Raw genomic sequence first — 14768 nt, forward strand, 5'->3', positions numbered from 1 at the left:
AAGAGGCAAATAAAAAGATTTTTTTCTGCTTATATCCATAAATGCTTAACCTCTGAGTTTTTAAATGCCAGATGATTTCAAGCATTTGTGTTGGAAGTTTTTTCACTTGTTTCAAATCGGTTTCTGCCTTTGGACACCTTGGCTGAGCATTACTGGTGTCAACTAATTGTATTTGTTCCTACTCCAAAGTGTTTTTTTAACCATTTGAGAAAAAAAGAGGGGTTCAACTGATATCGTAGGAAACTTCAACTTCCAGATGAAGGGAAGTAATGAACTAAAATACCTGGCCATAAGACTGTCTTGTTCCAGATTCAGATTAAAAACTAGTTGTAGGCTATAGTCTCCTTTGCTTTTTGTCACACATCTTTTCATTGGCGGTGTGCAGGATAGTTTTTAAATGCATTCACATAGATCAGTTCAGTGTAGGGGACTCCAAAGGTGCATTTGTGCCATACCATGGTGTTACAGTGCCTGTCTGGGCTCTTCCCTAGTGGCTGCCTTGGCTAAGGAGAGGAAGGCACTCCTGGTGGCCAAGTGCTTAGGGCTCTGTGCAGCGCACAAGTGGCAGTCAGACCGCTGCCTCCTGCCCTGGCTGCTCCATAGCTCCTACAGCCACAGTACTGTGGCAGGGTCTTGGGTGCAGATATACATGAGCAAACTGGCATCATCACCATGTCCCCTGGCACTCTCATTTCCCTGTCCCTGGTGTCACTTGCCTATCAGCCATGATAAGCATCAGCACCTTGCTTGGTTTCCAGCCACCTCTGCAGAGCATGAGCCCTTCCTGCTCTGTGGGCCCACAGTTAGAGACGTTCCTGGGTCCTGATTTCTGCCACGTACTTCTTGATGACAAGCTAGGATTTACCTACTCTTTTTTCAGAATAGAAAAATCTGTTGATTACCTTCAGCCATTAACAGTAATTTGGTTCAAACAGAGGCCTTAATGGCAACTCATTCTAGGCTTGAGTTGATGATTGTGACGGGCCATTTGATAGTGTTTTATGTTCTGAGCGGGTGCCTTCATTAAATTCTTGAGTGCTTTGCTGAAAATCTGCATTCACTTTTACAGACAATGAAAAAAGACATTTGCATTATATGAATATATATTTTACACTTGGGGGAACTCTTATAAACATAATTTACACACCATTTGTTAGCCTATGCAGCACACTAGGTATTAGAGGTGGGGGAAGAGTTCTTAAAATCTGTGACTGGCCTTTCAGATGCTGGTTCTGGTGCCTGCTCTGTTCCTTCGTGCTGGTATGTAGATGCCAGAGGACCAAAGAGAATTACCCCATTATGGAACCAGAATAGCACACTTTAGATACTAACCACCTCCGAACTGGCTAATAGTTTCAGTCTTGATTTCACTGCACATGATGGACCTTTAAGTTACCTGTGCTGTTGTCCATCCCATTTTGTCATAGAATCATAGAATGTCCCGAGTTGGAAGGGACCCATAAGGATCATCAAGTCCAACTCCTGGCACTGCATAGGTCTACCCAAAATTTTAGACCATGTGACTAAGTGCACAGTCCAATCACTTCTTAAATTCATACAGGCTTGGTGCAGTGACTGCTTCACTGGGGAGCCTGTTCCAGTGTGCGACCACCCTCTCGGTGAAGAACCTCTTCCTGATGTCCAGCCTAAACAGCCTTGTCTGTTGAATGGTCTATAGCCGAGTAACATAATGCTAATGTCAAAAGGTATTAAGCAGACAAGGATATTCCCCAAAATTTCAGCAAATTTTTGTCTATCAAAAAGCTTTTCTGTGTAGGCAGTGTCATTATAATGTGTCATTCTGTACCCTTCAGTTGCATTTTGCAGGGGAAGCGCTATGCTCTGTTGAAAGCAGGCCACACAAACACAGGTTCAGAGAGGACAGATATGTGCTTGAGTTTATGAAGTAACTGATCTCACAATAGGTATGTACAGCAAGTCAATAACCAAATGAATGCCAAGGAAGAAAACAGATTGTATAATGCCTTTGCTACCTTGTGTGAGAGCGGAGGCTTGGAGGTTTTCTGCAGTCCTCTGACATTCTCCCATACTCTGCCCTAGCAGTACAGCTTTGGTTATAGGGCAGTAAAATACCTTCCAAGTTTTATCGTATAAACTCATACAAACATTTCAAATCAAGACATTGTCTTTTAATTCCTTTTGTTGAGTTGTGTTTGTGTACGTGAGCTGTAAGGAAAAAAAGTGGCATTTTCTTTTTCAGCTGTGCCTAGGTGATGGGAGCAGCCCGTTTAGGTCATGACACTTGAGGAAATTTAAATGCATTTTCTGGGCTACTAACTGTGGAGCTTAGATAGCTGTTTACTCTCTTTCATCTTCAAGAGGTTACAATTCCTGCTTTGAAAGTAGATAACTTTTGTAGTCTAAAACCTGAAGTGTCCAAATCTTTTATAGGTACAGAAGAAATGATGGTTTAGTTTTGAATAGCTTGAAGGGCTGTAACTGACTGGTGTGCATGTTTTATACAGCTCTTTAGTGCTAAATATGCGAAAGGTAAGAGCCTGCTGTAGTCTACAATGTGAAGTGTTTCCTCTGTAACTCAAATTGAAGCAATGTATGTATTTGTTGTTGGAGGCTGATGGTTCAGTCCCTGATGTGTTGGTTAAGATGGCAACTGCTGAAGCAGCGTCTTCAAAATGAGTTACTTATGAACCCTGAGCACTTCAGTCTTCTAGTGATGACAGATGCATTAAGAAAAGGTCAGTTATTCTGCTTGATGCCTGCCGTAGATCTCCATTCAGATTAAGGAAAACCTGCATGAGATGAAATGACAAGGAAAAAGTTTCCCTTTTTCGCTGTCTTGGCTGAATGACAACTATGCACAAACCTGTCTTGAAAATACTCCTGTGGGACTTTGGTGGGGGAAAAAGAAAATCCTTGTCTTCTCTTACAGTCCAGTAGATGGTGTTAATCAAAATACAGTATAATTTTTTATTAAATAAACACTTCAATGATTTATTTTATAATTCTTACAGCTAATTTTCTATCTTTATTATAAATTACTCTCTTCTTCCTCACTAAAGGGATTTAAAGACAATGTCTATCGACAGAGAAGAAAGTACTTCGTGGATGTTGCCATGAGCTATAAATAGTAAGTACTGGTATAATTCTTCCCTGTGCTGCTGACTAGTTAGAATTCATGCTCTACTTAATTCTGTAGGATGAAGTTTTGCAGCAGACAACGTCATCCTTTAAACTTTTGCTAGTGTAGCCTATAAATCACAAACCTGATGCTTGGAATCCTGTTACATTTTCAATACAGATACAGGCAAGTAAAGCACTCGAAATGTGAGCTCTATCTTTTCCGCATTTTATTCATAGCTGGTTAAACTTAGGGAACTCTTTTATTAATGAAAAAGTGATGTACTACTGAATCACACATAGCCAGTGTCCCTGCATGGTCACTGGATGCCAAATCATTACTCACTATTTTGACCAAAGAAAACGGTGCTTGTTGTGAAGAGAATTGCTACACATACCTGGAGTGGCACCCAGAGGAAAACGTTGTACATAGTAGGAGTGCTGTACACTTCCCCTGCTTCATACAAGTGTTGTGTTTGTCACAACAGTTTGATTCCTACCATTGGTATAGGATGAACTCTCAAAACTAGTCAGTAACAATTATTAAATAACTCGTATCACTACCTGCAGAAGCGCTGCCAGGACATAAGAGTCGGGTCCCGAGGGTGTTCAGAACCCCCCAAAACTACATATTGACTTAAGGGTGAGCTTCTTGAGGTAGGAGCAGGAATATGTTGTTGCATGGGATACTCCATATGTGACAAACATGACACAGAGAGGAGAAAGAAAAGAAAAAGAGAAGGGAGCTGGAAGGAAAACTTGAGTCTGTACAGGCTATCCAATATAGGAAGCAATGTTTGAATCCCTGACAAAGAATTACTGCTCCTTACTCCTACTGCTAGAATGATTTTTGATTACTAAAGAGAGTTGGTGCCCAATACAGTCCTGACCTTGATGCGGACAGGGGCTAAAGCAATTTCTTCAGTATTTGGATGTGATGTGCACTCTGAAAGAGTCTATGAACCCTGGATGCTGTTTATCTGTGTTGTTTTGTGAAAAATCCTTGACATAATATCACAGTACAGTTGTGGTTTAAAGAGTTTTATTTTGAAGAGCCCAGCAGAATTAGGTGTCCCCCTTGATTCCCCCCCCATACATCAGTAGTTTCCATAGAGCCAGGAAGATATCAGGGCCTCAACTTGCTGAAGCCTGAAATTTTTATTTGATTTTTCACTGAAAAAGGAGTTACGATTCTTTTCATGCACTTAATATGCTGGATGCTGCAAAATGCTTTTTATGAATTTTGCCACCACAGCTGTAAACTCAGAATTCATTCAGTGGGTTTCCCTGTAGTTAATGGACCTGGTGCCCGCACACAAGTACACTCCATGTGGTTCCTCCTTTTGATCTTTTTTCCATGTCAAGTCCGTATTTTCAATTTGCTGACATCCCTGGAAGTTAGGAAACTTTCTGTGCTACCTACAAATACCTACTGCGTTGCAATTTTCTTGTCACATAAGCATTCAACTAATTCTAATCATACTGTTTTGTTTGTCCTCATTATCAAGGGAGAGAACATACTAATTTCATGTTCTTTTCCATTTTTCCATTTTACTTTTTCAGATTTTTAATTTTTCTCGACTGAGATTTCTATGTATCTTGTTTAAAGGATACAAAGTGCAACAGTTTTTGCTGCCTTCACAGAAGGCACATCCTGTCAGGAAGCAATTCAGAAAAGGATTTTTGAAGGGATTTTGGTTCTACTTTTTGTTTTTGATGTAAGGCTAATCCACAGGCTGCAGAAGGCTAGGGGTGGAGACAGGAAGGTTAACTCTGCTTTGTGACCATATAATCCCGATTATGTTTCTTGTTTGCTTTTGTCCCATTCCTGTTGTTATGCCATAACCAATCTAACAAATGTCCAAGTGCCAGTGTTTGGTTCCCCTTTCTTCAGCCCACGGTGGCATTTGTTTAGCTGGGTGCTCGTGGCACTCATCCAGCACACTGGACTTCTGCCTGCTGGGGCAGGGTGCTGCTTGGTGGAGAAGCTTCCTTGCTCCCTTTGACTGGGTAAGTCCTAAGTTAGCCAGTTTTCAAATATAAGTTGAGACAGGGTTTTTGTTTGTTTGCAACTGATCAATTTTTTTCCCCAGTCTAATTCTTGCTGTAGAGTTAGTTATTCTTGCCTAGCATTTGTGTGAAGTGTCAAGCAGGTACCTGTGGATGAGGGCAGACTGTGTGCACTTGTAGAGCTCTCTCAGTAAACTTGGACAGTTCTCCATTTATCCATGGTGGTAGCAGTAGTGCCCTGCATTTCACAGTTGTTAAGCTGCTGGAAATATCTTCCTCCCTTCTTCCCCTCTTAGCTGCCTAAGTGCTGAAAAGGTTCTGCTGGTTCACTGAGCAGTGGTTGGTCTTCTGCTACAAGGATTTTTTTTCCCTCTGAAACTAGTGAGAAACGTCTTCTTAGAAAAATCTTTCATGTTCCCAGAAAACAAAAAACAAACAGATAAAGGAAATGAGAATTCTTTTCCTTCCTTAGATTTTGAAGGCTCAATGAGCATTTCTGCAGGCAAATTACAATAAACAAACAACCCCAAAGAGAAGTTATTTGAAGGCCAGATGTTGCACTTCAGCAAAGCTGCTCAGAAATACTCCCTCATCCCGATAGTATTTTCAAACATCTAAAAAGTTTTCAAACTCTTTCTGGTATTATCAGCAGCAGGAAAACAAGATGCTTTAAGTGTTTTTATCCAGGAACAACACCAAAATAAAAATGTCTGAGATGCCAGTAATTAGAGCAGTTACCTAAGACGTGGTTAAAAACCCATGCATACTTCTCAGGTCTGCTGAAGCAACTATCTTCACCCCACTGAAGTGCCATTTCCACTGGGCTGTGCGGTCAGTCTCTCTTCCCAGATGTCTGCCCTGCAGAGGCAGCCTGAGATGGGGTAAATCAGCTCTGTGAGGACCCTGTGCTGCTACAGCCAAGCTATTTCTGTTACCCATGCTGGTGCATTCAAAACTAATTTAGGTGTCTTGACACTGCATTGCAATCTCGTAACACCCTCTCCGGCAGTCTGATGACTATATACTTACTTATACAAAAAGAACAGCTTTGGCAGGAAATGTTGGGAGAACTTCTTGGTAATGTAGATGACAGTTCTGGTATAAGGAGTACTTCCCTTTGAGACAAATTTAGAGCATTGTCTTGAACCTCTCAGATTTAAGAAAGAAAAAAAAGAAAAAAAAAGATTTGGCTACAAAGAATTGGCTGTAAGTAACTGGCTCTGTCAAAAACTGTTGAGTTGAAAATCCCTGATTGGCATTTCTTTTATGAGTTGCTATTGTTCTGTAGCAGGAGATACTCCGCTTTGGTGGAATATAAAGAGCCCTCAGTAGTGGAAAGGGAGAAAAAAAACACTAAGAATCAAACCTGGAGGAACAGCTACTTGCTGTTGCTAGGTGTTAAAGCCAAAGACATGTTGATAGAGCACATCAATGAAGATCAGCTGTATGAAATAAATGGACTAAAAAATAAATATTCCTCCCTCCTTCAGTTAGCTTCTATCCTAGAGATAGTGAAAATGTGTTAATCTTGCTAATTAGCCCTTTGAGACTGGGCTTGCAATTAGGGATTGAAAAAGTGTTGAGAAAATTAAATCTGGAGGAAAAATATGAGGTTTATAGAGGGAATTCATAATGGGAGTTGATAGCTCATGACCATGGCAAAATGGAAAGACCCTGTTTTAATAAGAGGAGATAAAAAATCAGGTAAGGTTAGCCTGTAGAGTTGTCTTCCTCAGCCACAAGAAAACTGTTTTTGCAGGCTTGCCGCTCATATGATTTATTGGGTGATGAGTTGCAAGGTGGGGCTTGCTTGCTGAAGTAAGAGGGTGAGAAAACTGAGCTTTGCAGGGCTGAGTGAAAATGGCGTAGTCCTCCCTCAAGTCTGGCTACTGTGATCTCTGTAAAGCAGCATCACCATCATCTGGAAGTAAGACCAGCCCTCCTAGGCATAAATTCTAATAAGGAATTAATGTTCAGTGAACCTTATTTCAGTACTAATGAATTAATTGAAACAGTAACAAAGTTACAAACGCCGTAGTGAACAATGAACAAGGTTCAGGTCCTTGATCTTCTTTATACCTCTCTAATGACAGGCTAAATAGAAACTTGATTTTTTTTTTCATTGGTGCCCAGATTTCTTCAGCTTTGCTGACCTGTACGGGCAGAATGTTGATGATGTTGTTGTAGATGTTGGCTCTAAGGAAAAGGGAAAATACCTGGTGTGCATAGTACAATTTGGAATTATGCTTTCCATCAGCTGGCAAGCAGTGTAAGGTTGGTGGAGTGTACTGGTGAGGACAGATGGTAGATGTGGAGGGCTGACTCCCGCTGTATAATGGACATGGAGCTAACGCAGCTTCTGCTGGTGAGAAATGCTCCGCTAAACGCATTGCAATTCTTGTCAGGTCTGCAAAAGCGTGGCTGAAAGGGAGCTAGCAGATTTAACACATTGTATGTTCAGAGAGTCTTTGACAAGCGTGAGTGCCTCACACAAAGTAGCCTTTAACTGACAGGTACTGCTATGGATCAAAATACCTTGATGTAGTGAAAGGCACAGGGATTAAATAGTAAGTTTTCAATAAAGGACAGCCACAAACAAATGTAGGGCAGATGCTCTTCTCTAGTGCGTATAGGGACTGCATAGCAGCAATTGCATGTGACACGAGGGCTCGTTCTTTGTTACCTGGCATGGTGGAGATGGGATTATGAACCAGGTGAGAGCCAGGAAGGAGACAGCCTGCTGGCAAATGCACAGTGCTGCAGCTCTCCTGCTGCAGTGAGACTTCCACATGCCTGGTGCACCCCTTTGGTGGGCCAGCCACTCAGGTCTGCTGTCTGGGACTCTGAATGACACTGCAGCACTGAGCTGGGGGTGCCTTCTGTGGCACGGGAGTGGGAGATAGGGACTAAGGGGACTGGAAGGGGATTCTGTGAATCCCTTTGCTCATCTGTGCTTGGTAATGGCCTGGGAAAAGAGAAGGATAGCTTGGAACGTAGCAGATTTCATGATTACATACAATAGATTGTGAACATTAAATCCAGAGAAAGATTGTAAAGTTTCCAGAGGGAATTCTTAATGTGAGTTGAAGACCGTGCTGTGGGAAGTTCCTTAAAGCTAAATACAAGGCAGTGCAAATTGGAGGGAGCCCTTCACACTCAATGCTGTCAGTCAGCTTTGAATTAGCTGTAACAACTAAGGCAAATCTTGGATGTCAGAAACAGATTAGCAGGCACCCTGGGAGGCTCCTGCTTTGCAATTTCTATGCATCTGAGTAAGGGAGAGAAGGCAGAGGAATTGTGCAGAAGAAAAATATTGAGATGTATTTAGAGGCTTAGTTTCCCTCAGGCTAGGCTGTTGGCTCTGAGTTGAGCTTCCTCGTCATGCAGTCCTGAATTCGGGGTTCCAAACACACCTACACATTTAAACATCAATAAAAACAATAAATTTATGTATTTTGATTGGATCCTAGTATTTCTAAACATCTACATAATTGCCTAATCTTCACTTTGTAAAATTTTAGGCAATGATGCTCTGTGAATATAATGCATGTTACAGAATGGATAGAGCGTGAAGTCTACTGATGGTCTTACTGAGTATACACATTAGACTGAATTAGGATCTTCAGCTAATGATTGCAAAGGCATCAGCAGCAGAAAACAGAGCTATTAGTTTGGTATACAAACACATTATGTAAGAAATCCATCTTTCTAATATGATATATACAAAGATTAAGAAATAATCTCATTGCTTAATAAGAAATGCAGTTCTTATGTAATAAATGGGATATGTACAATGTAACATAGGGAAGAAACTCCAAGAAAGAAGCATCTAGTTGTTATTTCAAAATATTTTTTTAAATAAGCTCTACGTAGTTTTGTTTAATTAATACTTCTAACAGAAATTTTGTTATCCAGAATCTATTTAGAATCTGTTTCCATTCCTTTTTTTTTTAATTTTATTTTCCAGTGGTCAACCCATTCCCAGAGTGGAGTACACAGCTGAAGAAATTAAGACATGGGGGGTGGTATTTAGGGAACTCAGTAAACTGTATCCCACCCATGCTTGTCGTGAATATTTAAAAAACTTTCCTCTGCTGACTAAGTACTGTGGATATAGAGAGGATAATGTGCCTCAGCTAGAAGATGTTTCTATTTTCCTTAAAGGTAAGATTCATATTTGATTTATCAATAGATAGTGTTTCATAAAAACGCTTTTTTTCTGTTAGTGTGTAATACAAAGCACATTGAATGAAAAGGCTCCCAGTACTGTCAGCCAACTTTGGTTTAGGCTGGAGTATCATTCTGTGTTTGATGTTCTCCATGGGAGAGAATTTGCTGAGTGAAGACAGTTGTATGTATTTGCAGGTATGAAGCTGAGATGAATTAAACAACTAATCATGTATCACGTTGATGCTATCTTGCACAGGGAGAAAAGCCCTTCAGTATGATGAAAAGAAAGCTGAGTTAGTTCTGCTGTTCTGATTACCACAGGGTAGGTGTCCTGATGACCACAGCATGCATCCCCCAAACATACAGGCAGTTTTAAATAAATACATAAATAAAATAATTGTCAAGATAACTGAATTCAAAGCGGAGAGCAGGTTTGGCATGTTGATGTACAGCCTGAGGAATATGAGGCTTTTCTGAAAGCCCAAAACCTCATGAAGCTGGTCACTACATTTGGATGTTGAAAAAACTCAGTGGGACTCCATGAGTGATATGCTACTTCTTTCATGTTATTTTTAAGGGATCAGAGCATTACACAGTAGAGTTTGAAAATACTCTGCTATCTTATCTGTAAGGAAATGTATCCTGTGTGGAATGAGAAGTGGTAGACTGTTACTTTTAACTCTAGAGGAAAAGCCGCCAAAGAATCCAGTTAAGATTTTCTCTTCTCCCCAGGGATTCCTCCAGACACATATACTTATTCCTTAATCCTCTTGCTCAGGAATTAAAATATCACAAAGATATATGTTCAGAAAAAATATTATGTGCTGTTAAGGGCTATGGAGGGGGAAGGAAGAAAAAAAAAAACACCACCTATTTTGTCCCAAATGTGCATAGCAAACTTTTAACTAAGAGAAATGTAACATTTATAATAGAAGGCTTACTTTCCCTCGTCCCTGTTTCATCCTTAACTCTTGTTTGTGAACACCTGCATTTACTAATAATGTACTTACTGGTCTTTGGATTTTGTTGTGTCCTTCTGGATCTGTCATGTACTGCTCTATGATTTCTAAGGAACGATGCTAAAGTCTAGAGGTTCTTTTTCCATAACTGGAAACTCAAAAACTCACACTTCTTTCAGAAATGTTTTCAGACTAAATAGAACAACAGTAATGTCTGCTGAAGAAAAACTTGAAACAGTTTTTCTCCTGTAAATGCTTGGAAAGAATAAAGAATGAATCTGGGAGAGAAATGTCCTTTGCAAAGTTACAGAGTCTGAAGTAATTCCCTACTGGGACTTACCTGATGAAGGAACACTTTCTTAAATATTCAAATGAGGACCTCAACTTTGAAAGGCAGTATTTTATCTGTAAAAATAAGGACAGGTTTGGTTTAATCCTGTTTTGCATTGTTAGTTTTTAATACATTTACGGAAGTCATCCTCTGTTCTGGATACTTCTCTCCTGTTTTGCTACCAGATGTAAAAATCAGATGCTTTGTGATTTGAGAACGTCCCTTATGGTACCTTACCTTCTTTTCTATACAAAGTTATTTAAACAAACTTTGAAGTACCTCGTGCTGTTTTCGTAAAACATATGCTAGTAATGCAAAATAGTTCTTGTACTTAATAGGTGAAAATTATATACGGTGATCTTCAGCCAATATTCTCCATGTCATGCTTCTGGTAATTAACTGCAGGCCATTACTTGTCTTCAGAAATTGATGTAGTGATATATAATATGGTCTTTTATTATCTCCTTCATTTCAGAAAGGTCTGGCTTCACAGTGAGACCAGTTGCTGGATACCTCTCTCCCCGAGATTTTTTAGCTGGCTTAGCATACAGAGTCTTTCACTGTACTCAGTATATACGACATGGCTCAGATCCTCTCTACACACCAGAACCGTAAGTTGCTACATTTGCTTTAGCGATTGGAAAAAAAATGCTCACAAAATTTTTAAAAGACCCAATTGAAGTTGCCAAGGTTGAAAAGTGGAATCTTGCTGCAAATGTAGAAATGTAATTACACTGTCAATGACAAAACACTTCACTTAGGGGAATCAGAATTTAATTAGGAATTTTTTCTTGGACTTTTTACAAGGGTCTTAAATAGCTGTGTTATTTAGCTGCTGGGTCAAAAATATCTGCCTGAATTATTTTGCAGTGGAAAATATAAGTTTTCAACTAAATATTTTGAAAAAAAAGGTCTTCAATTTTCTGGTGGACAATTAAGGAAGGAAGTTTGAAAGAAAAGCACCAAATCCCTTGGAAACAATCACTTTCAGAATTATAATTTGATCTTCTTGTATCCCCATTGGTCTCTTTTGGGCCAGACTCCACAGCCAAACTTCATCTCTTGCCTATGATACAACACCAGCAAGTCACGAGGCACAGTTCTCTCACCCAGTAAGGATATTAGATATGAAGCCTTTTACAGAGAACATAATAGAAATAAGAGAGCCTTTAATTATGACTTTCATGGGACAGCATAGTGGCTTTTTGAAAACAGAGTACTGTGAGTTTGGAGGAAATATTTTGGCATTTGATCTCTTGGTGAAAAATGGAGGGGGGAAAACAGATCAAAGGGATTATAGTTCTTGTCTTGTATTATATATGTTGTGCTCTGTGCAGTAATAACAGAACAATTCATGTCAGGTAATATGGAGGTAGTTTCAACAAAGGCAGCTGCTGATCTTGTAAACCACAGGAATGGCATTTATGCAGTGAATCAGTTATCAGACAGCTACCACGAAACTACATCATTGTTTACTCAGCTTGTACTATTTTGGTGTATTTTATTTTTGCCAAAATTTACACAAAAGGTTCATGTATATGTATTCAGCTCCAGTTCTGTAAACATTTGGACCCATGCCTAACTTTGATTTCATGAATAGACTGCTGAAACCATGGAATAATATTTTTGGATATAAAAGGATTAATGGAACTGCACATTAACCTGGATTTGTAAGTGCTCTAACATTATTCTGACCGGAGTCAGCAGGTGGTGCTGTTATACGCGCATCTACCTACTCTTTTCCTCAGCATGTGAACAGGGCAAAGCATTTGCTAAAATGCTGTGAGGCTAGTTTTGTGTCTGTTTTCCATTGAGAAAGAGGTGGTAGTCACTGAAGGAATGCACTTGCTACCGTAATCTCTGCAATTAGAACTTTAATCTCTGCAAGTTTTAGGGAAGTTACTACAATGTTAAGTCCTGAAAGAAAGGCTTGGATGTATGGTGCTGGATCTCTTCTGGTCTGAGAATATCTGTAGATATTTTAAAAAATAAAAATATATACTTAGGAAATACCAGGCTTTGCACCAATTATTTTCTCTCCTGTGGGAAGCCAATGTCTCAGTTTGCAACACCTGCTGATACATAGCAGGTGAACGACGACATTATTAACTTAAAACTAGGAGTATATTTTTGTCTGTTGGTAGGGGATTTAAATACATAACTCCAACAGGAACCAAGGAAGGAACATCTTTCAGAAAGCAATTAAGTGTGCCTGTATTTTTACTGATGTTCTCTGGTTCATTGATTTGTATATTTGTGTCCTCTGTAGTCTCCAGGATGCTGCTTATGTTCAGAATTATGCAGTATATCATGGCTGATCCTTAGTAGTAACTGCAGCTACTTTCTGTAACCTTTCTGATCATGGTGTCTGGGAAGTCACTGTCTGGTAATACTAGTTCAATTAGAATTAATATTTTTGTTTTCTATTCGGACTAAGCTTAAAAATTCAGTTTTTGATCTTAACAACTCTAACTATGACTAACAGAGGAATGCAGTTGTCATGCCCTAATTATGCTGCTTTCTTCCTGCAGGTCTGCTTGTTCAGAAACCACATAAATGAAATAATGTGCACTGACTATGAGGAACTCTACTGTAAAATTTTGAAAATCCCTTTAAAATTGTATGTGATTTTTTCATAAAATAGAGCATAGAGTAGGTGTTACCAGAAATGTAGGAGTTGAATCCTGGCTTTGTTGAAATCAATGGCAAAACTAAATGGACTTGAGCAGGGACAGCTCTTCATCTTCCACAGCAGCTGCAATGCCCTGAGATCTGCTAGCTGATATATGGGGCCATAATGAGGTTTGCTGCAGGTCCATGGCTTGGTGAATGTTGCATTTCAGTGATATAAACCTGGTAAAAAGACTACTTTTGACTTCAGTGGGCTTTCCATCAGATTTAACACCCAGGCTATAGAGCTAGATACAAATTAGAAAGTTCATTTGGTTTGATCTGTATCACTACTATATGCATTTTAAAACATTTCTTTCTGAGTTTCATTATGTTCCTACTACATTCACAGAGCTATATAGATTTCCTCTGCTCAGCTAACTAATTTAGTCCAAGAAAAATCTTTTGCTGTGAAAAGTGCATTACGAAAATCTTATTTTCTCTGAGCAATGTGTGTGAATAAATTAAAGGAACTTAATTATTTTCTGAATAAAACAAAACAAAAGAATCAAGACTTGGTAGTTAAGCAAAGAGTTATATTGTTTAGACTATCTATAAAGGACCAGACCGGCACAGAAATCGAAGGGACTCCAATGCCAATCCCAAATGCCGGTTCATGGTTCTGCCTGGAAGCTGTGGTGTATTTTATTTTATTTTATTTTATTTTTGTGGTTGCTGTTCATACACTTTATGTTTCAAGGTCACTTCTTTATAATTACCTATTCAAAATACTTTGCACAGTTTTAAAGGAAAAATCTACAAGCTAAAGGCATAAGAGAAATATTTTCTGCCTTCTCATCCTCTTTTCCTTTCCAGGAGAGCCGAGTTAGTAGGGCTGGCCTTTGTTCTCATTTTGTGTGCAAGGATGGAAGTGACACAAAGAGCCTGTGCCCCAGTGCTGATCGGGGAATAACACATCTTTGCTTACTTGTTTCTGGGAGCTGCAACTTCAGCACAGGAAAACAGGGATGTAGGCACTCACTCAGGAGCCAGTAGTAGTGATGCAGCTGTGGAAGGCTGCCTGGAGCCAAGGGCACTTACCTGAAGCCAGAAGCTTGAAGCCAGTCCCACTCTATCTTCTTTGCTTTTATTTGATCTACTGATATGAAGTCGCCTTAAATATGTCTGGACCGGTGAAGTATTTAGCAATCAGTGTAGATTTCATTGAAGATGGGAGGTGGAGGTAGGGCTCTGGACTTGCGGAGAATGGGCTTTGTGGCCCTTTTCAGTATTGAAGGTGATGGTTAGAGGAATCGGGTTCCTCCAGAGAATTGCTTGGTGCTGGGAGTTCTCTGGGTGCATCCATCAGACTGCAAACTCTATTTCCCTGCAGTCCTTTGTGTTGTAGTGAGCTAAATCTTGCAGGAGATGACAAGAAATTGTTGTGACTAGAACTGAATTAATAAAGAAGGGTCATTAACCTTTGATGATTATCCACTCAAGTGATGCAAACCATCTCCTGAACAGAGAGATGATACCATGCAGAGCAAGCCAATTTTTCATATCTGAGCTCCAGTGAGGAAAGCTGG

General features: G+C 39.7%; 1 protein-coding gene across 2 annotated transcripts in view; it reads left to right on the top strand.

Annotated features, from left to right (window-relative positions):
* Positions 1–14768, top strand: part of TPH2 (tryptophan hydroxylase 2) — a 52115-nt gene that overhangs the window by 6277 nt on the left and 31070 nt on the right. For both annotated transcript variants that reach the window (XM_040553439.1, XM_040553448.1), the window contains exons 5-7: positions 3042–3109; positions 9077–9273; positions 11045–11180. In XM_040553439.1, the coding sequence (XP_040409373.1) occupies positions 3042–3109; positions 9077–9273; positions 11045–11180 (401 nt within the window). The remainder of the gene's footprint in view (positions 1–3041; positions 3110–9076; positions 9274–11044; positions 11181–14768) is intronic.

This window comes from Cygnus olor, chromosome 1 (assembly GCF_009769625.2).
Source record: "Cygnus olor isolate bCygOlo1 chromosome 1, bCygOlo1.pri.v2, whole genome shotgun sequence".
NCBI lineage: Eukaryota > Metazoa > Chordata > Aves > Anseriformes > Anatidae > Cygnus > Cygnus olor.